The sequence below is a fragment of the Leptonotus elevatus genome, chromosome 17 (genome assembly GCF_054856555.1).
Source record: "Leptonotus elevatus isolate MCC_2025b chromosome 17, RoL_Lele_1.0, whole genome shotgun sequence".
NCBI classification, from domain to species: domain Eukaryota; kingdom Metazoa; phylum Chordata; class Actinopteri; order Syngnathiformes; family Syngnathidae; genus Leptonotus; species Leptonotus elevatus.
In genome coordinates this window covers 10,881,572-10,904,677 of record NC_141255.1, presented here as the reverse complement: position 1 = coordinate 10,904,677, position 23,106 = coordinate 10,881,572, and the positions used below count along the sequence as shown (strand labels likewise).

The 23,106-nt window shown below is 41.9% G+C and overlaps 3 protein-coding genes and 1 pseudogene across 4 annotated transcripts; 1 reads left to right on the top strand and 3 right to left on the bottom strand.

The window, feature by feature from the left end:
- LOC147159796 (toll-like receptor 1) lies at positions 1 to 2,609 on the bottom strand. Its single transcript, XM_086059077.1, has 2 exons — positions 2,569 to 2,609; positions 1 to 2,461 (listed from the first exon to the last, which is right to left on the bottom strand). Exons 1-2 carry the CDS (start codon positions 2,598 to 2,600, stop codon positions 1 to 3), a joined length of 2,493 nt encoding a protein of 830 aa, XP_085915203.1. The 5' UTR covers positions 2,601 to 2,609.
- Positions 2,610 to 5,200: 2,591 nt separating this feature from the next.
- On the bottom strand, positions 5,201 to 8,398 carry LOC147159795 (toll-like receptor 1). Its single transcript, XM_086058999.1, has 2 exons — positions 8,351 to 8,398; positions 5,201 to 8,245 (listed from the first exon to the last, which is right to left on the bottom strand). The coding sequence occupies exons 1-2, from the start codon at positions 8,362 to 8,364 to the stop codon at positions 5,788 to 5,790; spliced, it is 2,472 nt and encodes an 823-aa protein (XP_085915125.1). The 5' UTR covers positions 8,365 to 8,398; the 3' UTR covers positions 5,201 to 5,787.
- Positions 8,399 to 9,204: 806 nt separating this feature from the next.
- Positions 9,205 to 10,442, bottom strand: LOC147159794 (toll-like receptor 1; annotated as a pseudogene).
- A 3,667-nt stretch (positions 10,443 to 14,109) lies between these two features.
- Positions 14,110 to 22,523, top strand: mkrn1 (makorin, ring finger protein, 1). 2 transcript variants are annotated; one of them, XM_086059000.1, is made up of 8 exons: positions 14,110 to 14,252; positions 14,764 to 14,898; positions 18,848 to 19,020; positions 19,453 to 19,676; positions 20,687 to 20,901; positions 21,022 to 21,132; positions 21,528 to 21,672; positions 22,226 to 22,523. In XM_086059000.1, exons 1-8 carry the CDS (start codon positions 14,179 to 14,181, stop codon positions 22,436 to 22,438), a joined length of 1,290 nt encoding a protein of 429 aa, XP_085915126.1. In that variant the 5' UTR covers positions 14,110 to 14,178; the 3' UTR covers positions 22,439 to 22,523. The 2 variants fall into 2 exon arrangements, with proteins under 2 accessions (XP_085915126.1, XP_085915127.1); XM_086059001.1 differs by lacking the exon at positions 14,110 to 14,252 and adding an exon at positions 14,309 to 14,595.
- The last annotated feature ends 583 nt before the right edge of the window (positions 22,524 to 23,106 follow it).

The window sequence follows — 23,106 nt, the reverse complement described above, 5'->3', positions numbered from 1 at the left end:
TTAAAACTGGTGACTAAGTAGAGTTGCTGTATCTGCAAGATCTGTGGCCACATCCCTCAAAACGACAGATTTGTCTGCCATACGCAGCATGGATTTCAGACTTGCCCAAAACACTTGCTGCTTCCGCTCGTCCTTTGGCCACTCAAGGTACGTCTGCTGCCGGAGCAAACTTCTCAGTCTTAAAAACTTTTTAGGCAGACAATCTGTGGGGATGGGTTCCAACAGGATGAAGACCAAAGAATCCTGTTGGATGTTGATGGCTCTGTGCTGGGCAAAGAAGAGCTCGTAGTTGCACCATTCACTCTGGACGAAATGTTTGGAGAGGACGAAGAGCGTTTTGTAGCTGGACTCCACACAGTTGATGATATTGTCTATAATCCAATCACCGGGTACGAAATCACGTTCGTGAACACACAGGGAAATCCCGGCATTCTCCAAGGTGGGCGCCAGCTCACTGCTCACAAAGTTGGCATCCTGATGACTGTAGGAGATGAACGCGTGGTAAGAAAATGACTTATTCTTCAGCAAGTGTGAGTGCTTCTTGCCTCTCCTCTTCACTCTAATCCACACCCATAACATATTTGTGTACCACACACCATCCAGTTGATAGAAAAGCACGCCCAATGTTGTTGCTACAAATAGTAGCACGGAGAAAGCAACTGTGGCTTGGAGCCATGTTTCGCAGGCGATCACACTGGTTTTGTACTCGGACAGAGGAAGGCCTGCTAACTTTACCGGGTTGCTGCATAAGTAATCCAAAGGCCAGTCCAAGAGCCAGGACTTGTTTAGATCTGTGAGGAACCAGTGGAGATCACAGGAGCATATGAAGGGATTGTTTCCGGCTTTGAGGACTTGAAGTTTAGGAAATCCCTCTAAGACTTGCTGGGAAAGAGTTGTTATTGCATTCTGGTCCACGTAGAGACTGATCAGATTTGGCGTGTTGAGTTGTTCCGGAAGCGCTTGGATGCTGTTGGAACTGAGCCGGAGATGTGTGAGTTTGGGAAACCGTGACAGGATTTCTTGGGTTATGGCAGTTATTCCCGTTTTCGATAAGTAAATCCGCTCCAGATTTGGTGACAGGTGCTCAAAAACACTGTTGCCCAGATTGTTATTTCCGAGATTGAGTTCAATCAAGTGACCGGGCCATGTGCATGTTTTGTCCAAGTAGATGGAGTTGAAGCTCAAATCCAGGGACTCCAGATATTTCATTTCATGTGTCTGTGTCGAGATGAAGGACAAACTGGTGAAACGGTTCTTACTCATCAACAAGTGCTTTAGTCTCGGGAAGACAGAGGTGTAAGAACACGAAGGCCACCAGAAGCCCAAATCCGACAGGAGGTTGTCGGACACATCCAGGGTTTCTAAAGTAGGCAGGGTGGACAAAATCTTACAGGGTAAAATGTTCATTCCGGTCCCAGAAAATTTAACATAGTTCAGATTTGAAACATCATCAAAGCTCATGTTGAGTATGGGGTACCTGTATTGATAATGTATCACTCTATCAAAAGTTACAGCACGAAGACTAATGCTGTGATTGACGGGGTGAAACTGAAACTGTAACCCATCGGGCGTATCTTCATTGTATGTGATGTTGACAAAAGATAAATCCTGAATAGAAGACAGCCAAATGTTCTTTAGGAATATCTCCAAGAATGAGCTGTTTATCCAGGTGTGTTCTATGGTGAGATTTCGCACGTATGGCATTGCTTTCAGGTTCTGGAAGGGGTCACCAGTGATATTGCAGTTGTCAGAAAACATGGTAATGAACTTTAAGGCACTCACTTGTGTCACATTTAAATCCACAAAGAGGTTGTCCAATACACTGACGTGCCCGCAGAAGTTAACAAAAAGGGTCAATTTCTGCATCGACAACATCCTTAGAGCTCCTGATTCATACAATTGCCATTGAACTCCTGCACCCAAAAGCAAATGTTGCAAGGAAATGTTCATGACAGGTTTGAAGTCATTTAAATGCACTGACAGAGCCGCTTTGCTTCCTAATGACAACACTTGCAGATTTGTAAGGTTCTGAAAACACCCAGGCAGTTGATAGTCCTCGTAGAGATTATCAGACAAATCCAAAATGGACAGTTGTGGCAGTGAAATGTCAGGAATGATTCTTAAGTAATTTGAGGACATATCAAGAAGTTGGAGTGCGGGAGTGTGATGAAACACACTGGGAGAAATATACCTGAGCCCGCAATGAGTTGCCTTGAGAAAACACAGTAGAGGCAGTCGGGGGAAAGCCTGCGTGGTGATGCTTTGGATGGAGTTGTAAGAGATGTCCAAGTATTCCGTGGTGTTGGGCAGAAGAAAGGGAAAGGACGTCAGATTTTTATAGGTGAGGTCTGCGACTCTCCCCCTCGAAGTAACACACGTTTCAAGTCGGTTGTCAACCATCCCTGTTGCAATGCAGTCTGTTGTTAACAGGGAGATAACCAATAGGACCACCACACCGGTCCTGGAAAAAAACAAAAACAAATGTGTGATAAGTCGGTTTTATGCGAGTTACTGTTTGTATAAGTGCAGGGATCAGCAAAGATTACTGAAAGAAGAAATGCATCTTACCCTTGGGACAACATCGCTTCAGGAGCATTCATCCGGCAAACCCGTCAGGTTGATAGTGTGCGCTGCGTATTTTAATCTCTGCTCTTAAAGCCTCCTTATCACTGACTCTTCCTTTCATCGTTCACCACTACCCTAGTCTTCATTTCTGCTTTTCTGTTTCACTTCGTGAACAGCTCCAATAAAGTGTCTCGTAAATGGGTTCCAAGTTAATTATTCACTACAATGTCCGTTCCGTTCCGTTCCGTCTTCAATTCCGCTTATCCGGGGTCAGGTCGCGGGGGCAGCAGCTTTAGCATGGAAGCCCAGACTTCCCTCTCCCTAGCCACTTCAGCCAGCTCCTCCGATGGGATCCCAAGGCGTTCCCAAGCCAGCCGTGAGACGTAGTCTCTCCAGCGTGTCCTGGGTCGTCCCCGGGGCCTCCTGCCGGTAGGACATGCCCGGAACACCTCCCCAGGGAAGCGCCCAGGAGGCATCCGAACCAGATGCCCCAGCCACCTCAACTGGTTCCTCTCAACGTGGAGGAGTAGCGGCTCGACGCTGAGTCCCTCCCGAATGACCGAGCTTCTCACCCTATCTCTAAGGGAGAGCCCGGCTACCCTGCGGAGGAAACTCATTTCGGCCGCTTGTATCCGGGATCTTGTTCTTTCGGTCACGACCCACAGCTCGTGACCATAGGTGAGGGCAGGAACGTAGATCAACCGGTAAATCGAGAGCTTTGCCTTTCGGCTCAGCTCCTTCTTCACCACAACGGACCGATACAGCGTCCGCATCACTGCAGACGCTGCACCGATCCGTCGGTCGATCTCCCGCTCTAACCTACCCTCACTCGTGAACAAGACCCCAAGATACTTGAACTCCTTCACTTGGGGCAGGACCAAGTGGAGGAGTTCAATGTCGAACAACATATACAATGCAAAACAGTGTCTTTCTTTAGTCAAAATACTTTACATTATGGACACAGCACACGATTATGATACTTAAAGGGGAAATATTGTGAAAACTTAGCATAGGGTTCAATTAACCAGTGGTGGCCTCCGGCCTCGTCTCGGAATCAAAGGCATTTTTACTCGCTTTTGTTTCAGTCTCGCCGTCTCGGACAGGTGGACTAAATTTTTTGTATCAAGGCCGATTGAAACTAGGCCAGTACGACTGTGACCAGTGAGAAATGCAGAATGCAGGTGCCGTGCGGCCTTCCCAGTGTCGCTTGGAGTGCCGCGCCCCCTTTACATAGAGTGAATGAAAATGGCTGAAGATGAAGCGGCAGGATTGTTTTTTGCTAACATTCAGAGCTAACGGCAACTTACAATTACAGCCAAGTTAACTTGTGTAGCATTGTGAAAAGCATGATAAAAGTAACAAACAATGCTACAACATTCTGTTATTTTTGTTGTTGTCATTTTTCTTTACTATACAAAGTCTTGGTCTTGTCTCGGTCTCAAAACTCTTGAGTCTCGATCATGTCTTGGTCTCAGTTGGTGCGGTCTTGACTACAGCATTACTGGAGGGAGTCTCAGAATCTGTAATAGTTCTACAAGAACTCACCAGATTGCTGCTCAAGGCATTTTTAGGAAAAAAAATGTGGATCGAGGGATGGCAAAATTAATTAATCAAAGCAACAAAGTCAAAGTAGCTCACTTGGTCGCATACCGTAGTTTAACCTCGAGCCGGTGGTCATCGTATTGAAAGCCGTACAAAACCGACCCAGAGTGTGACAAGTGGATATTAGGTCATTTACGTGAAGCCTGGCAAAAACAACTCAAATTTAGGAGAGCCACAGCACCACTGGCCTCATTCAATCGGTGTAATGTGTGCCTTACAGATTACCAAAAAAGGACAGCTACAATAGAGTATGTTATGTGGTGTCATCTTTGTTTGCGGAAAAATGTCCACATTTCAGCTTACAAGAACTCCACTTTGAATATGTGCTGTCTCACAAGTGTTATTTGAGTTATTTGAATTCAAAACCATTAAGGCTGAATTTGCCTTAAATCATTTTTGTTTCTGCAGATTTAATTTATGATTATTTTAGTTTAAATAATATTGTTGGATAATGCATGAAATTGCACATTCCTATTTCATATTCTTGCGTATATGACATTCATGTGGTGGGAAGAAAAAAACAGATCAGAAGTTTCTAATTTGTTACTCAGTGCATGTACTTTTTTTTTTTTTAATGACTACAGACTCTTAAGTGATTATTTGGAGGAATACGTTTCACTTTTACTTGAGGCATAATATTGCAAAGTTAAAGTATGGTACTCTTAATTGAGTATAATATTTGGAAACACTGTCCACCTCTGGAAGCTTGATACACAACCATACACATTGGTTCGTATTTTGCTCATACTGTACATTCAGTTAAGTTTATTTTTGTCAATGTTTGGTCATGCCATTGAGGAAGAAAGAAAACACACACACACACATACAAATAAAACCTTATATAATAATTTGCAGAAGAAAGAAAGTCAAATGTTAAATAAAAGTACTGAAGACAAAAGACTACTGATACACAATTTCACATTTGACTGCAGAGGAAATTGCCTACTAAGTGCATGTGCTAAAATTAGAGAAGTTGTCACATATCTCAAGAGAGAAAAGCAAGATGTGAAAGTATTACTGATACGAGCTAAAAGTGTAAGTAAGATGTTTTACATGACCTGCGATTGCCTGGCAAGTAGTTTAGGGTTTACTCTGCCTCTTGCTCAGTCAGCTGAGATAGGTTTGCCCACACTCACGACACAATTGAGAATAAGCACTACAGAGGATAGATGGACGGATAGATTTACACCACTGATAATGACTATATCATTGATTTCCTCAACTGAGGCAAACATTATAAAAAAAAATCCACTGTTTGCACCAGAATTTATTATACCATAGTGGATACTTTTTGACTGAACTGCACATAAACCTAATCATTGTACAAACATATAAGGAATTAGACACAAAACACAAGGCACAGAGCAGCATGTCAGTTGGGCATTACATATGTAGCAGTAAAGACATTTATTCAAGATATTTATGAAGACATTTTTAAGCAGACAAGAATGTGAGTGTAATTTGACCAGCAGGTATACATTTTGATTCTTTCATCCCACATCAACAATCATTTACAGTACTTTTCGCTTACAATAGGTCCCATGTATTTGTGAAATTCTTTAATCAAAATAGAGTGGGCAGATTTTTACACTAATTATTTCATTGACAAATGAAGCGGTGTTAAAACTGGTGACTAAGTAGAGTTGCTGTATCTGCAAGATCTGTGGCCACATCCCTCAAAACGACAGATTTGTCTGCCATACGCAGCATGGATTTCAGACTTGCCCAAAACACTTGCTGCTTCCGCTCGTCCTTCGGCCACTCAAGGTACGTCTGCTGCCGGAGCAAACTTCTCAGTCTTAAAAACTTTTTAGGCAGACAATCTGTGGGGATGGGTTCCAACAGGATGAAGACCAAAGAATCCTGTTGGATGTTGATGGCTCTGTGCTGGGCAAAGAAGAGCTCGTAGTTGCACCATTCACTCTGGACGAAATGTTTGGAGAGGACGAAGAGCGTTTTGTAGCTGGACTCCACACAGTTGATGATATTGTCTATAATCCAATCACCGGGTACGAAATCACGTTCGTGAACACACAGGGAAATCCCGGCATTCTCCAAGGTGGGCGCCAGCTCACTGCTCACAAAGTTGGCATCCTGATGACTGTAGGAGATGAACGCGTGGTAAGAAAATGACTTATTCTTCAGCAAGTGTGAGTGCTTCTTGCCTCTCCTCTTCACTCTAATCCACACCCATAACATCTTTGTGTACCACACACCATCCAGTTGATAGAAAAGCACGCCCAATGTTGTTGCTACGAATAGTAGCACGGAGAAAGCAACTGTGGCTTGGAGCCATGTTTCGCAGGCGATCACACTGGTTTTGTACTCGGACAGAGGAAGGCCTGCTAACTTTACCGGGTTGCTGCATAAGTAATCCAAAGGCCAGTCCAAGAGCCAGGACTTGTTTAGATCTGTGAGGAACCAGTGGAGATCACAGGAGCATATGAAGGGATTGTTTCCGGCTTTGAGGACTTGAAGTTTAGGAAATCCCTCTAAGACTTGCTGGGAAAGAGTTGTTATTGCATTCTGGTCCACGTAGAGACTGATCAGATTTGGGGTGTTGAGTTGTTCCGGAAGCGCTTGGATGCTGTTGGAACTGAGCCGGAGATGTGTGAGTTTGGGAAACCGTGACAGGATTTCTTGGGTTATGGCAGTTATTCCCGTTTTCGATAAGTAAATCCGCTCCAGATTTGGTGACAGGTGCTCAAAAACACTGTTGCCCAGATTGTTATTTCCGAGATTGAGTTCAATCAAGTGACCGGGCCATGTGCATCTTTTGTCCAAGTAGATGGAGTTGAAGCTCAAATCCAGGGACTCCAGATGCTTTATTTCATAAGTCTTTCTCGAGATGAAGGACAAACTGGTGAAACGGTTCTTGCTCATCAACAGGTGCTTCAGTCTTGGGAAGACAGAAGTGTAAGAACACGTAGGCCACCAGAAGCCCAAATCCGACAGGAGGTTGTCTGACACATCCAGGGTTTCCAGGGTAGGTAGGGTTTGTAAGATTTTACAGGGTAAAATGTTCATTCCACTCCCAGAAAACTTAACATATTTCAAATTTAACGCATCCTCAAAGCTCATGTTAAATATGGGATACCTGTATTGATAATGTATCACTCCATCAAAAGTTACAGCACGAAGACTAATGCTGTGATTGACGGGATGAAAATGAAACTGAAACCCATCAGGTGTATCTTCAGCGTACGTGATGTTGACAAAGGAGAAGTCCTGAAGAGAAGACAGCAACATGTCCTTTAAGAACACCTTCAGGAATGAGCTGTTTATCCAAGTGTTTTCTATGGTGAGGTTGTGCAAATACGGCATTGCTTTCAGGTTCTGGAAGGGGTCGTCAGTGACGATGCAGTCATCCGAAAACATGGTGACGACCCTCAGGGCACTCAACCGTGTCACATTCAAATCCACGAGGAGGTTGTGGAACTCACTGAAGTGCCCGCAAAAGTTCACAAAAAGGGACAATTTCTGCAAGGACAACATACCTAGAGCTCCAGACTGGTACACTCGCCAAGGTTCGCCTGCACCCAAAACCAAATGTTTCAGGGAAATGTTCATTATAGGTTTGAAGTCATTTAAATGCACTGACTGTGTCATGTGGCTTCCTAATGACAACACTTGCAAATTTGTCAGGTTCTGAAAACACTCCGGCAGCCTGTAGCCCTTGTAGAGATTGTCAGACAAATCCAAGATTGTCAGTCGGGGAAGTGAAATATCAGGAATTGTTTGCAATTCATTGAAGGATATATTGAGAATTTGGAGCGCAGGAGTGTGTTGAAACAAACTGGGAGAAATATATGTGAGCCCGCAATGAGTCGCCTTGAGAAAACACAGTAGAGGCAGTCGGGGGAAAGCCTGCGCGGTGATGTTTTGGATGGAGTTGTAAGAGATGTCCAAGTATTCCGTGGTGTTGGGCAAAAGTAAGGGAAAGGACGTCAGATTTTTATAGGTGAGGTCTGCGACTCTCCTCCTCGAAGTAACACACATTTTGAATGGGTTGTCATCCATCCCTGCTGCCATACAGCCTGGTGTTAACAGGGAAATAACCAACAGCACCACGCCAGACCTAAAAAAAAAAAAAAAAAAGAAGCATACTTTTCAAGAGGCTTTTTACACAGTGCGGATCAGTGCAAATATAAGGAAGGATTAATGAAAGAAAAAAACTTATTACCCTTGGGACGACATAGCTTTCAGGAGTACTCAACCGTCAACACGTCAAGTCGATGTGTTTTAATCTCTGCTCTTGCGGGCACTTCACCAACTTTCTTCCCCTTTTTTCACCATCATGGCAAGTCTTTATTTCTGCTTTTTTGTTTCACTTTGAGCAACCCCAATGAAGATTTTTGTAAATGTTTTGTTAAGAAGACATATAAAACATTTGTTTCCACAATTGGAAACAGTTGGCAAAATGTCTTAATTAGGGATGTTCAAAAAAAATGTTCCAGATGGATACCAGTCATTCGGACGGATACCGGTCCATTCCTACTCTTAATAATAAATAAACATCTTAACCGCTTGTCCTCACAAGGGTCGCAGGGGTCGCTGGAGCCTATCCCAGCTGGATTCAGGCAGTAGGCGGGGTACACTCTGAACTGGTTGCCACCCAATCGCAGGGCACACAGAGACAAACAACCATCCACACTCGCAATCACACCTATGGTCAATTTAGAGTGTTCAATTAACCTGCCATGCATGTCTTTGGAATGTGGGAGGAAACCGGAGCACCCGGAGAAAACCCAAGCAACTGTTCACGTCCTCTGGACTGGGAGGCGGACGTGTCAGCCACCGTGCCGCACACAAACAAACAAACAAATAAATAAATAAATACATCTGATATTGCTCATTCAAAATACACAAAAGGATGAATGATTACGGCAGACAATGCTGTTCCACAAAACTGCAAATTACAACAATTTACCGGTTGCTCTTCGAAGTATAACATAACAAACTAAGTTTATGATAAAGTACAGCAGTTTTGTTCCTCTTAAGTATTTTTAATGAGTGTGACTTGAACAATCTTAAATATTAAGGGTTATCACGTGGTGCAACCAAAAAGAGTAATGAGCTCCATCCCTGGCCCGGGTTTCGGGGCTCCAGGCGGGCGGGTGGGGGTGTTGTGGCCTGCCCCGCTCCAGTGAGCCTCCTGGCACCTCGTAACCAGTGGAGATCACAGGAGCATATGAAGGGATTGTTAACAGCTTTGAAGACCCGAAGTTTAGGACATTCCCTAAGACTTGCCGGGAAAGAGTTGTTATCGCGTTCTGCTCCATGTAGAGACTAATCAGATTCGGGGCAATGAGATGTTCCGGGAGCGCTTGGATGCTTTTGGAACTGAGCCGGAGATGTGTCAGTTTGGGAAACCGCGACAGGTTTTCTTGGGTTATGGCAGTTATTCCCGTTTTTTCGATAAGTAAATCCACTCCGGATTTGGTGACAGGTACTCAAAAACACTGTTGCCCAGATTGTTATTTCCAAGATTGAGTTCAATCAAGTGGCCGGCCCATTGGCATCTTTTGTCCAAGTGTATAGAGTTGAAACACAAATCCAGGGACTCCAGATGCTTCATTTCATGTGTCTGTCTCAAGATGAAGGACAAATTGCTGAAACGCTTCTTGCTCATCAACAGGTGCTTCAGTCTCGGGAAGACAGGAGGTGCAGGAACACGAAGGCTTCCAGAAGCCTTCTGACAGGAGGTTGTCTGACACATCCAGGGTCTCTGATAAGATTTTACAGGGTAAACCGTTCATTCCGCTCCCAGAAAACTTAACGTATTTCAAACTTAACGCATCCTCAAAACTCATGTTAAATAGGGGATCCGCGTATTTATGTATCACTCCATCTAAAGTCTAATGCTGTGATTGACGGGATGAAAATCAAACATTAGGCCATCAGGTGTATCTTCAGCGAACGTAATGTTGACAAAAGACAAATTCTGAAGAGAAAACAGCCAAACGTTCTTTTGGAATATCTCCCATGAATGAGCTGTTTATTCAAGTGTTTTCTATGGTGAGGCTGTGCAAATACGACATCACTTTCAGGTTCTGGAAGGGGTCGTCGGTGACGATACAGTCATCCGAAAACATGGTGACGACCCTCAGGGCACTCAACCGTGTCACATTCACATCCCCCAAATGAGCCCGCAATGAGTTGCCTTGAGAAAACACAGTTGAGGCAGTCGGGGGAAAGACTGCGTGGTGATGTTTTGGATGGAGTTGTAAGAGATGTCCAAGTATTCCGTGGTGTTGGGCACAAGATATAGGAGGTCAGATTTTTATAGGGGAGGTCTGCAACTCTCCTCAAAATAACATATATTTTGAATGGGTTGTCATCCATCCCTGCTGCCATGCAGCCTGGTGTTAACAGGGAAATAAACAACAGCACCACGCCAGTCCTAAAAAAAAAAAACAAATACGGATACTTTTTATGAGCCTTTTTTTACACGGTTCGGAGCAGTGCAAATATGAGGAATGATTACTGAAAGAAAAAAAACAATCTTACCCTTGGGACGACATAGCTTCAGGAGTACTCAACAGTCAACACGTCAAGGGATGTGTTTTAATCTCTGCTCTTGCGGGCACTTCACCATCAACTATTTTCCTCTTTTTTCACCTTTATGGCAAGTCTTTATCTTTGCTTTTTTTTTGTTTCACTCTGAGCAGCTCCAACGAAACATTTTGTAAATGGTTTGTAACATGTTTTACACTGTTTTGTTAAATAAAAACACAATTGGAAACAGTTGCCAAACGTCTTAATTAGGGATGTTGAATACTCGTTTCCCAGACGAATACCCGTATGAGTACACATCCCTTGTCTTAATAAAAAAAATAAAAAATAAAAAATAAAAAAATAAAAATAAAAAAAATTAAAAAAAATTAATTAAAAAAATAAAAATAAAAAATAAAAATAAAAATAAAAATAAAAATAAAAATAAAAATAAAAATAAAAATAAAAATAAAAATAAAAATAAAAATAAAAATAAAAATAAAAATAATAAATAAAATAAAAAATAAAATTAAAAAAATAAAATTAAATAAATTAAAAAATATATATATATATATATATATATATATATATATATATATATATAAATACAAATAAAAATAATAAAAAAATATAAATACAAAAAAAAAAAAAAAAAACAATAAAAAAAAAAAATATATATTCTGACATTCCTTATTCTAAATACAAAAGTATGAGTGATTAATGTCAGATTTACAATACTGTTCCAAAAAAAAAGACTGGTTGCTCTTCAAAGTACATCAAAACAAACTTATTTTATCATAACTGGTTGGACATTGCTAATGAGTGTGATTTGAACAATCTCAATAATTAAGAGTCATAGTCCTATGATGCCCAATTTATGACCACTTTGAAACTTTTATTTTGAAATAGTTTTTGTTTCACCCTGTTCCGTTCTCACTGACCATACACGATTAAAGAAGTGGCTTGCTTATTTGTATTTATTTGCAGAACTCAACAGTCAGTTGGTCTACCACACGTCGTGTGTTCCCTCACCCCAATCAGTCCCCCCAAGCAACATGAACTCAAACTTACAATCCTATTGTTACAGTATCAAGCAGTTTATTCAACTCCAGTTGAGGTTAACTGTAAATCTAAACACAAAACGAAGAAAATTACACAGCGCGCACTTAAATGCAAACACACTTTGTTTAGCTTGTTTCCTGAGCGTAGCCTAACGCACAATGGAAAGCATCATTGACTCGCTAACGCTAATTAGTGCGATACTCGCGGCACTTTAATCACTCAAAAGAACGGCTATTCATACAAAAACGATTCCGGAAAGTATACAGAGAAGCATCTTAACATTACTCACCGGCATATGTTCTTCCTACGCTGCAAAAAAAACTACTTTTGTTGGCATAACTTGATCGTGACTTTTTCCTTCTCTCTAATGTGGCTACAACTTAACAGTGGATCAGAACGCGCTGAACCACACTGCCCCTAAGTGGCCAAATCGTGTACAACATGAACAGCGCTCCCAGTAAATGCACACAAACAAGGGCAAGACAGTATAAAATAATTTTAACAAATTTGATTTTGGGGCATTTTATATCGATTCTGAATCGTAGTAAATAAGATTTGCGAATACCTCTAGAGGTATGTCCTAAATTATAGCTTTCTTAAATTGTAGATAATAATACAATTGTAAATAGTAGTTAAAAAAAAAAGTGAAAAGACAAAAGAATAAATGTTTTGTTTGTGTAATGAATAATGTTGGGTCTGATAAAATCCTGACCCACAAATAGATGAGCATTTGGTTGTTTGAAGAGCATGTCTTCTAAGTCATTTTCCTAAACAAAAAATGACGAAAAGTTTGCAACCACAATGTAGGTAGATAAACAACCAGTGAGCCGAGCTTATTGAAATGTGGGTAACCCCCACGCATTTCAATAATCGGTAAAGAGGTTTCGAATCCATACGTGGGTCCCCTTTGCTTACATTAGCTAGCTAGCATCAAAGTTTTGCTTGCACACATTGTGTGACACACTGAAATGGCTAAGATACAATTTATTAATTTATTTAAAAAAAAAATAATGTTATCATAATGTCAGCGCATTCAAGCATTTTGTTGGGGTTACATTCAATCAGATTCTTTTTTGTCAATGTTTGGTCATGCTGTTTGGGGAAGAGAAACTAAAACTGAAAAATCACAAACCACAAAAAAAAATACATGCAATAATTTGTGGCAAATGTCACAAGGAAGTATAAAATTTTGAAAAAAGACCTGAAAAAGCACAAGGCACATGATGAGGAATTAGAAGATTTGAAAGTCAGATGAGAACCATCTGAGGAAGACGCGTGAGAATGGAACGAGCTGATTGGGCAAAGCAAAATGACACCTGGTTAAATAGAGCATTCCACAGCCCTGACACAAAAAGTCATGAATATAAGGGCCGTAAACACACTAAAAACTCCAAAATTAAAGATCTTTTTTTGTTGCAATGTCATATTTTCTGGATGTATATTGACTTAGCTTTTCTTGGTGGTCTATTTGAGCTTGAATTATATTTTGGCGTATTAAAAAAAAAAAGGCTTTCAGTTGAGCATTTTTATTGCTACAATCTAATTTGTACAACTCCTAATCTAAAGTTACAGCTACAGTTATGGATATATTCTAACTTATTTGTCAAATTGCAACTCTTATCAGATCAATACGGCCAGTATGTCATATTTGCACATTTGCAGCTGTTTATTTTGCACACCTCGCCACACATTCAACTATCACGCGTTATGTTGTTTACATGAAGCAGAAGCCAAATGAAAGGGGAAGTGAAGTCGCATAGCTCCATTCCCAGAAGCGTCAAATTTGAAAGACAAACAGCGATCTATTAAAAAGAGAAGTGAAATTACATTTGTAAATTAGGTTAAGTCTTCTTTGCAGTAAATCCTTTTGCAGTTCGACTAAGCAAACAAGACCTATTTTGTTTCATTGTTTTCTTTAATTTACAGGCTACCTTTGTACTTCCTAACCATCTCTATTATGATTATAATGATGGCTGAACAGGGGCCATCTCATGAGGCCAATGCTATTTTTATTGCGTGTTTATAGTGTTTATGTGTGAAATTATTTCTAGTTTCATTTTAAATATGAAGCTTTCAGTGTTGGTCGGTATTATTTATTTATTGCACATGTAAATTACAATAAAAAAACATTTTCTTATCCATTCTTCAGGGTTTTTTTCTGGGGGGGCTCCCAGGGAGTTTAGAATGCCCCCAATTCTACGAAAAGGTCTAATAGCATTATTTTTGTGAGATTTCTTTCCTTTCTGACCCTTTTAGAACGTTAAACATTACCCAAAATGTTCGTGTTCCCAGTCTGTCTTATGTTCCAAACTGGCTGTAATGACTCAAAATGTCCAACAAGCGGCGCAAGGTTTCGTCTTTCGGCAAACTCCGACACAAGCCGAAGATTGCCGAAGAAGCCCGAACGAGAAGCGGCGCTGTCCGGAACATCCGGCAGCTTAAACATAAACAGCAATGGCGGAAGCAGCTGCATCGTCCACAGCGGCCCCAGCGATATCAGGAGGTTGGACCAAACACGTAACCTGCAGGTAGGATTTGAAGAACCGTTGTTTGAAAATCGATGAGGAAGCCATTGCGGCACTTCTCTCCTCAAAATAGTGGCGTTATGACAAGTATCGAGCGGTTGTCAACGTCGGTTTAGCGACGCGATCGTTGTGCTGTTGTTGCCTTGCTATGCGTTAGCTGAGCCCGACAAGTGTGTTTTCGTTTGATTTTTCTTTTCCTCCTAGCAACGACGTCGTTTTAAAGACACGGCTCTGACGACACAAAGCCCCGATACGCGGCGGCGTCACGTTTAACGGGCATTAAGAGGAGAGCCTCGTTGACCTTGTTTCCTTTAAACAGAATATTAATGTACACAACAACCGCTTTGTAAGTTCTGTCTAATCAGCATTCTGGTATAAAATCAGGTGCTAGCTTGTCACCTCGAAGAACGCTTAAGAATACAGTTGGTTGGGAGTAAACGCGATGACTGTTGACGACCAAGCATTATATTGCAAAGACTAGCGATGAACCACTAATGTCACTTTCTATTTGCAGGTATTTTTTGCACGGTCTATGCAAAGAAGGTGACAACTGTCGATATTCACACGATCTGACCAGCAGCAAGCCGGCAGCCGCCATGCTTTGCAAGTTCTACCAGAAGGGAAACTGTGCGTTTGGGGACCGGTGCAGGTGAGTGATTGGTTATAGAATACAGTAGATGTTCTTGCAAAACATCAGGGGTGAGTTTGGGTCAGCCGTCAGTGGTTATAGAATACAGTAGATGTTCTTGCAAAACATCAGGGGTGAGTTGGGGTCAGCCGTCAGTGGATCCGTGACAACTTCCCCCGTCTAAAGTGACGCCCGGCCGCGGTGGAGGATACGACACTTGACACTGGCAACATGTTGTCGTCCATGGCAGTGGCGTGTTGGAATCCTCAGTGCAGCTGTCTTCCTGGATATGATATAATAATGTGCTTTGAAATATGGCATGGGGGGGGGGGTCGGTTGGTTGTCGAGGATGACAACTTTTAAGACCGTATAAACAATTTGGAATTGGGGTTGCTTTTGGAAATTGTGTAAAATTGCTTCCAGGATCCAACTGTCTCTAAAATTAAATGTTGTGCCTTCGTCTGTTAGCGTTTCACACCTGTTTCAGCATAATGGTGCCAACAGAATATTATTTTCCCCTACAAATTAAATGTTTTGTCTTAATCATGACGGCCATTCCAAATTGGCAATGGAAGTAAACTTACTAAGACTATGTAGCCATCTTGTACTGATGCAGTTGCGACAAGTTCCATTTCATATTCTACAGTCTCTCGATGCAATATCAAAACACTTGTGGAGTTGCTTCTTTACGTTGTTAGACCCGGGATGTATATTTTAGGCAATGTCGGAGGAGTGATTTGTCCAGAAAATCTTGAATTGTTTGACCTCAGGGCGAGGGTTAACTCAACTCAATGACATCTTAATGATCCTTACTTGGGCTTGGTGTTAATTGTGTGACTTTCCCGTTTTGTTTTGAAAAACAAGTGAGGGCCCGCAATGAACATCTAGCGGCTCGATAACCTGCATACGCTTCAAAACGGAGGGCAGATGAGGCTCTCGCTCTGTTGTCAGGCTTGAGTGTGTCCAGACGGCAGCGGCACAGACGCTGTCTGCTCGGTGTCTGGCTCCACAAGGAGCATCCCCATAGTTACGGAGGCAGCTCGAGGCAAGGACCCCCCCATCAATTATCTCAAGACACTCGTTGTCAAGATTATGATGCATTTGATTTACTTGTGCTGTGTTGACGAGTCACATTCCTCCATCCTTGTGATTGGGGGATTCGCTCGGTTAAGACGCTGAAGAAAAGGCAGCCCGTCATGGGGGTTTCTCATGGCTCAATTCCCCAGGCTCTGCCTATTGTGATGGACTCAATGACCCCCCCCCTTCCCCAACTCCTTTTTTTTCTTCTTTTTAGGGCCAGACAGAGTGCTCTGCATCCTGCATAGCAATTGCATAACGCTCTCAGTTTCCCTCCTCTTTCTGCTGTTGCTGGGTTCCCCAGGTTCACTCATCTGCAGCGCCCTCCTCCTCCTCCTCCTCCTCCTCCTCCTCCTCCTCCTCCTTATTTATGCACAGCTCCAGCAGACACCTCCCTCCCTGCCCCCACCATCACCACGTCCTTATCTAACACCGGAGTGGCTTTCTGGGAACAGGCTGGTTAACAGTGTGCACGAGTGTACCAGCCGCCGTATGCAGCAGGCGGATGGAGGAGCGATCAGCCCTTTTTTTTTTCTTCTTCTTCTTTTTTCTTTTTTTAATTGCCGTACACGCTGGCTGCCATGACATGTTAAGTCATGTTGACACTGACGCGGGGCCTACAAAACAAGTCGGGAGTATAAAAATCTATTCAGCGGTGACTGACCGTTCATTAGAAATGAAATTAAGTGCAGGCAGTCTCGGCGTCACACCTCCCACCTTTTTTGCCATTGTTCATGAGCAGACAGACTATAGTCACTTCTTGTGTTTTGGAATTTAACCAACTGGCGACACAGCGCTCACATGGCCACATTTTCCATGACATCAGTGTTTGCTAAATCAAAGAAAATGGTGATCGGTTGATCTCTGAAATGACAATTGTTGCGGTAGTCTACAGCCATGTGTTATTATTTTTAATATTACATATGGCACCTTTTTATAGCTAAGTCAGGCTCTCTGCTTACCTGTCCTTACAAGTTCCTCTAAATTCTTTTGCTTAATATAATGTTGACAGTAAATTGTTGCACAAGGACAAGCTGTAAGGGGAAGTCAACCCCAACCTTTTTTTCCTTTACAAAAAAAAAAAATACACAGCTCACCTGTTTTCCAAAGCTAAGCTATTGGTCCAAAATGACTGAGATGGATATAATTGGGTGGATTTTGCTGCTCAACTCATGTTCCACAAACACAACATTCATCAATGCCGTGTTTAGACTAGTGGCGGCACAGACAACATATTAACTCATTCACTGCCATTGGCAGCTATAGACTTTAAAAAACAACAACATTTTAACTATTTCTATTAGTTAAACATTATTTTTTTCAATTTTTGTTAACAAGATTATGAAAACCTTTTTTTGTTGTTGTACATTTAGAACAGATAGAAAATTTGTGATTAATCGTGAGTTAACAGAAAATTTGTGATTAATCGTGAGTTAACTAGTGAAGTCATGCGATTAATTACGATTACAAATCTTAATCGCCTGATGCTCCTAATTTTTAATAATCTTTTCTTTTAAACAAATAAATTTTTTTTTAATAATCTCTATTATAATTATTATTATTATTTTTTTAAGAAAATATTTTTAAAATTAGGGGCGCCAGGCGATTCAAAATTTTAATCGCATTATTTCACTAGTTAAATCATGATTAATCACAAATGATATATCTGTTCTAATACAATAAAAACATGTCTAGGTTTTCATGCTCTTAACAAAAGTGGGAAAAAATGTTAAATTAATAAAAATACTTCAAATGAATTTTTGACGTCTATAGCCGTCAATGGCAGTGAATGAGTTAATGTCAAGAATAATTTTTGGGTTGACTTGCCCATAAGGAGTCTATTTGGTGGAGTGTTACTACCAAAATGAAATGAGTAACGATGCATTACATTGCAGATATTGGTGTTTTTTCAACCCTGTTATTCCATAAAAATAAAAAAAAAGCAGCACAACCACAAAGTCTTCTGAAATGAGATCCCTGACGGTCACGTTGTTGCCTTGGCTTGACAGTAAAACGTCCTGTCAGGCAACCTTAGTCGCACTGGTTTCTATTTTTGCAAACAAACAATTGTATCGTTTTTTGCATTGCTTCTTACCTGCCACATTGTCAGTTTACCTGTTAAACTGGAAAGTGGCAATTTCCAGGAATCGGGGGAAGTACTCTTAAATATTAGGGGTGGGACTTTTTGATGTATCACAATTTTATTCATTTCTGATTTGACGTACACTCTAATGGATATTTGCAGTTTGGCATCCTTCACCATGCATACCTCTAATCCCTACCCATCCCCCAATTGCATAAACGTTAAACCATAGAGAACCCTTTGTTGAAAAACCTGATTACAGCTTCTTTTTTCTTTTTCTTTTTTACAATTATGTTTAACAAGAGCACTCAGATTTTGAATACAATAATGTGCAATGTTCATTTATCAGCGGAGGGTATCCAAATCCCAGCAGCTGAAACTCCCAGCGTGAAACGAGGAGGTTGTGCTCTCCGGTGTTTTGTCTTTATCTGCAAGGACAAGGACAGATTTGTTTAGCCAAACATGCACGAGAGAATCTTGGGCTGGGAAATAATTTTCTATGCACACTTCTTTAACCCTCTGTATGCATGAATATGTCATAGCATTCTAAAAATGAAATACTGTTGGGAAAATATTTGACCATTTCTTTGAATGTTACCATTTGAAGAAGACAGCTGTATCAGTCTGAAGCTTTATAGCAAGATTACAAACTTTCATTTTTGAAAGCCCATCTGTTTAGCAGGCTTAGTGGAGGATTTTTATTTTTTAAAAGCCTTTCCATGTTTGTCGGCTCTAATGACGACGTTCACATTTGGCTGCAAGCTTCTGATTCCTTGAGCAATGTCTAACATCATCAATCTGGTCGACTAGGTTCGAGCATCTCAGTCCATCACAAGACGAGCTGCCGACGCCGGAGCCCTTGCCTTCCACCTCCCGAGCCAGCCAGCCCGATCCGGAGCTCAGTGGGCCCACGCCCGGCCTAGGGGCGCAAGATTGGGTCAACGCCGCCGTGTTTGTACCGGGGCAGCCGTACTGCGGACGCGGTGAGTGGTCGATTCAAACGATGCTTGACCTTCTTTGATTTAGATCCAAGGAGAAGGCGTCTCTCGGTGTGCCTGATAAGCAATGTTGCTATTTTTATCATGTTGAGAACAGCATTTATCTCGTTTAAAGCGACGGATGCTTTGTGAGGCCAACCAATGGAAAAGATCCTTAGCATTTCATTGTACAGGATGACGGTTTAAACTAAATAGAATTTTTTTCCCTGTTGATTATCATATTGATTGAATATGCGTGCGAGGTGCATACATTATTAGTCACCTGGCCACGCTATCATAGCTTTGACTTTGAGTGTGTGTGGCTTTCAAAGGTCTGGTGAGTGACGTGGGAGCCGACGAAAAAGCGTATAGAATGGCCCGTCAACGTTGCCCAAAAATGAATTTCGAAACGTACGTTGTCATTTCCCGTGTACCCAGCGGAGTCGGTGAACGCGCGGAGCTCCGTCCCCCTCATCGAGGAGTTCGACAGCGAGATGGCGTCCGACGACAAAGAGCTGAGGAAGCAGATGTGTCCGTATGCCGCCGTGGGCGAGTGCCGCTACGGCCTCAACTGCGTCTACCTGCACGGCGACGTGTGCGACATGTGCGGCCTGCAGGTGCTCCACCCCACCGACAACAACCAGCGCTCGGACCACACCAAGGTATTGTTGTGGCGGGCGAACAGTTAATCTGCCAATTAATGGGTTAGCGGAATTCTTAGTGCTGTCAGTAGGGCTGCTCGATTTACGAAGAAAATATTAACTGATTCACTCACAGCCATTTTCACTGAAGCAACCCCCTTCGCTCCCGGCTGGTTTACTGGATTTTGAGGGATTTTTGCAAGGCCCACAGAATATTGTGTTCTATTGCTATAAAAACATGGAACCTACCAAAAGAAAGATTAGAGTCTTCTTTCATCAAGATTTTTTAAATATTTGTATCTGTTTCCATTTTGCAGCAATTAGCATTAGAATATAGCTAACGTTTCATCATTATTCATAAATCTGTTTAAATCACTGGGGAAAAGAGCTTGTTGCAACATGGCCCTGGTTGATCTCTTAGAATCTGCTGCCACCTGCTGGCTGTTTTTGTAATTACTACCATTGCTTCACCGTTCTCTTCAGTTCAAAGGCTGCATCAAAGCCTTATGTGTGCTCTAGTATAAAAAATAAAAAATAAACGTCTTTGGGAGCATGGTAGTATTTAAAATAGAACGTATTTACATGTTTTGGGGGCGTGAATGAGTTAATTACAATTAATTTGGTAATTTAAATATTGATTAGGACAATCATTTGTTTGTTTTTTTGTGGGTACAAAACAATAAAATGTTTAAAGGTAAAAAAATATTAAAGTCGTTATATTTGACTCATTGAGACGTTTTCAGCAGTAAAAAGTTAATCATTTGTCCAGAATGAATTTGATAACTTCATTATTTTTAAAGCACGATAAATACCTTAAAAAATAAAAATTTCCACTTGCTGTCGACTGAAGATGACATCACCTGTGCTGAGGACGTAGGTAACATTACTTGTCGACAAATCAATTAATTTTGACAGCTCTAAGAATTTTATCCTGCCAAATATAAAATCCATATTGGCCCCGGTTAAGAACATGGCTGGACGGACGTTTCTTTTTTTTCTGCAAATTTCTCCTTCACCTTTTCTTCTTCCAGGCATGCATCGAGGCCCACGAGAAAGACATGGAGATCTCGTTCGCCGTCCAGCGCAGCAAGGACATGATGTGCGGCGTGTGCATGGAGGTGGTGTTTGAGAAAAGCAACCCGAGCGAGCGCCGATTCGGCATCCTCTCCAACTGCAGCCACTGCTACTGCCTAAAGTGCATCCGTAGGTGGCGAAGCGCCCGGCAATTCGAGAGCAGAATCATCAAGTGAGTCACGCGCTTGCGCTGTGCTCGGCAAAGAACGACAAGCTGTCGCGTTTCAGCTGCGCAAATGTCGACAAATCACTTGTATGTTTTCCAGTGTCCATCATTTGCTTTCTCCTTCAGATCTTGCCCGGAATGTCGAATCACATCCAACTTCGTCATCCCGAGCGAGTTCTGGGTGGAGGACAAAGAAGAAAAGCAGAAACTCATCCAGACGTACAAGGCAGGCATGGGGTACGTGGACAGCCGCTCTCCAGTTAAAGGAGATACGAACGACAAAATGCGCGAGGGGGGGGGGGCAACAATTCGAGTCACCCATTATTGAGCGCAACGTAGGCGTGCCTGCGTATCGAATCCCGAGTCCAAAAAAGCGGATCAGGTTGTCGACTGGGCGTGATTGAGGGCTCCGCCGTCCGCTCGGTCGCGAAGGCGACTTGCTACCGAGGCGGGTTCGAGTGAAATTTTTTTGTGCAGTTTATCCTGAAATGTCACCCAAAAGCCAAATATCCCCAAACTTTTGTGCAAAATCACCAGCCTCCCCCCCCAAAAAAAATAAAATAAATTCCATGATATCTCCCCTTGCGCTATTTAAAAAGAAAATAATTATGTCTCTTCATTCTGTTCCTTAGGGGTAAACCGTGTCGATACTTCGACGAGGGCCGTGGAACGTGTCCTTTCGGCTCCAACTGCTTCTACAAGCACGCGTTTCCTGACGGGCGTCTGGAGGAGGCTCAGCCTCCGCGGCGGCAGACCGGGTCAAACAGCAGGAACCGGGTACGACGTCATATCATGTTGATTAAAAACGGCACGAATGGGTGTCCGGCTCGGCTTCTTCCCAATTTCAAATGGGATAAGCGGTAGAGGAATAAAAATAGCTCGGTCAGTTGCCAACCAAAATGTAGCCTGCTACTGTAGCGCCATTTGCTGGTCGGTTGTAGAAGGGCAGGTTTGCAATAAGTTCCGGCCCAGACTTTGGGACTCCCACAAAGGGTGGGGGGGAATTTAGTTTTTTTTTCTTTTTCTCAAAACTGTTCTATTTAGGGATATGCTTAATCATCTCCTGTTATGTTTAATTTTCATAGTAAGATCCAACATTTAAAAAATACTTGATTTATTCCAATAAAAAAAAATCCAATTTGAAATATGTGAAAACTCCCTGGCTCAACTTGCATGGTAACTTTTTCCAAATGTTCTACCCTTTCACAACATGGCACGTAGGACATAAAAATTAAACAATCAAATAGAAAAACAGTAAGTATAAGGAATTTTGCAGGACAGTCGTTACTCCCCCCCCCGAATGCAAGCTGACGTGTATTTATCCCTGCAGAGTTCACGACACACGCGCCTCTGGGACATCCTGGACGAGCGAGAAAGCAGCGACTCATTCGACAACGACGACGAGGAGATGGTCACGTTCGAGCTGAGCGAGATGCTCCTAATGCTGCTCGCCGCCGGCACCGACGACGAGGTGACCGACTCCGAGGACGAGTGGGACTTGTTTCATGAGGAATTGGATGACTTTTACGAAATTTACCTATAGCTACCCCGCCCTCCCCCACTTATCGCCCAATCCTGAATATATATATATATATATATATATATATATATATATATATATATATATATATATATATATATATATATATATATATATATATATATATATATATATATATATATATATATATATATATATATACTAAACTTTAGAATGGACTGTCTCGTGTGAGTGATGGACAGTAGCTCCGCCCCCTCACCTAAACTTGTATTGTGGCAGTGCCTTTCAGCAGGCCATTAATAAATGAACTTTAAAAAAAAAAAGAAAGAAAAAAAAGTGCATTTGTGCTTAAAAAAAAAATTAAAACCATTCTAGATCCCTGTGACTTGCCCTCGTTGTCCAAGCAAAAAAAGAAAAAAATAATTAGCAAAAGTTAATCGGAATCCTGCAGGTTTATTTGTGGCTGTCGGTTTCACACGTTGACCACCTACCCAGGTTTGTACATAACTCTGCCACTCTTGGACGACACACATGATGAACTTGCCATTTATTTCAATTGTGACGGGCGTGTTATAAGATGTGACCCTTTTCGAAAGGCCCTCTCACCTTTATTAAAGCTGTTTATAGCTTATACATTGTGCTAACTATTAATCATAGCGACGTTCCTGGTGTACTCAGTATTTACTGTCCCGCCACGATTTTTAATTGTT

What these genes read in the sequence shown, in the direction of transcription:
- LOC147159796 (XM_086059077.1), bottom strand. Translation starts at nt 2,600, where the DNA reads ATGAATGCTCCTGAAGCGATGTTGTCCCAAGG. An exon ending in GAAGCGATGTTGTCCCAAGG is followed by an intron (nt 2,462 to 2,568) that starts GTAAGATGCATT and finishes GTTTTTTTCCAG; the next exon opens with GACCGGTGTGGTGGTCCTAT.
- mkrn1 (XM_086059000.1), top strand. Translation starts at nt 14,179, where the DNA reads ATGGCGGAAGCAGCTGCATCGTCCACAGCGGCCCCAGCGATATCAGGA. An exon ending in ACCAAACACGTAACCTGCAG is followed by an intron (nt 14,253 to 14,763) that starts GTAGGATTTGAA and finishes TTCTATTTGCAG; the next exon opens with GTATTTTTTGCACGGTCTAT. An exon ending in ACGTACAAGGCAGGCATGGG is followed by an intron (nt 21,133 to 21,527) that starts GTACGTGGACAG and finishes TCTGTTCCTTAG; the next exon opens with GGGTAAACCGTGTCGATACT.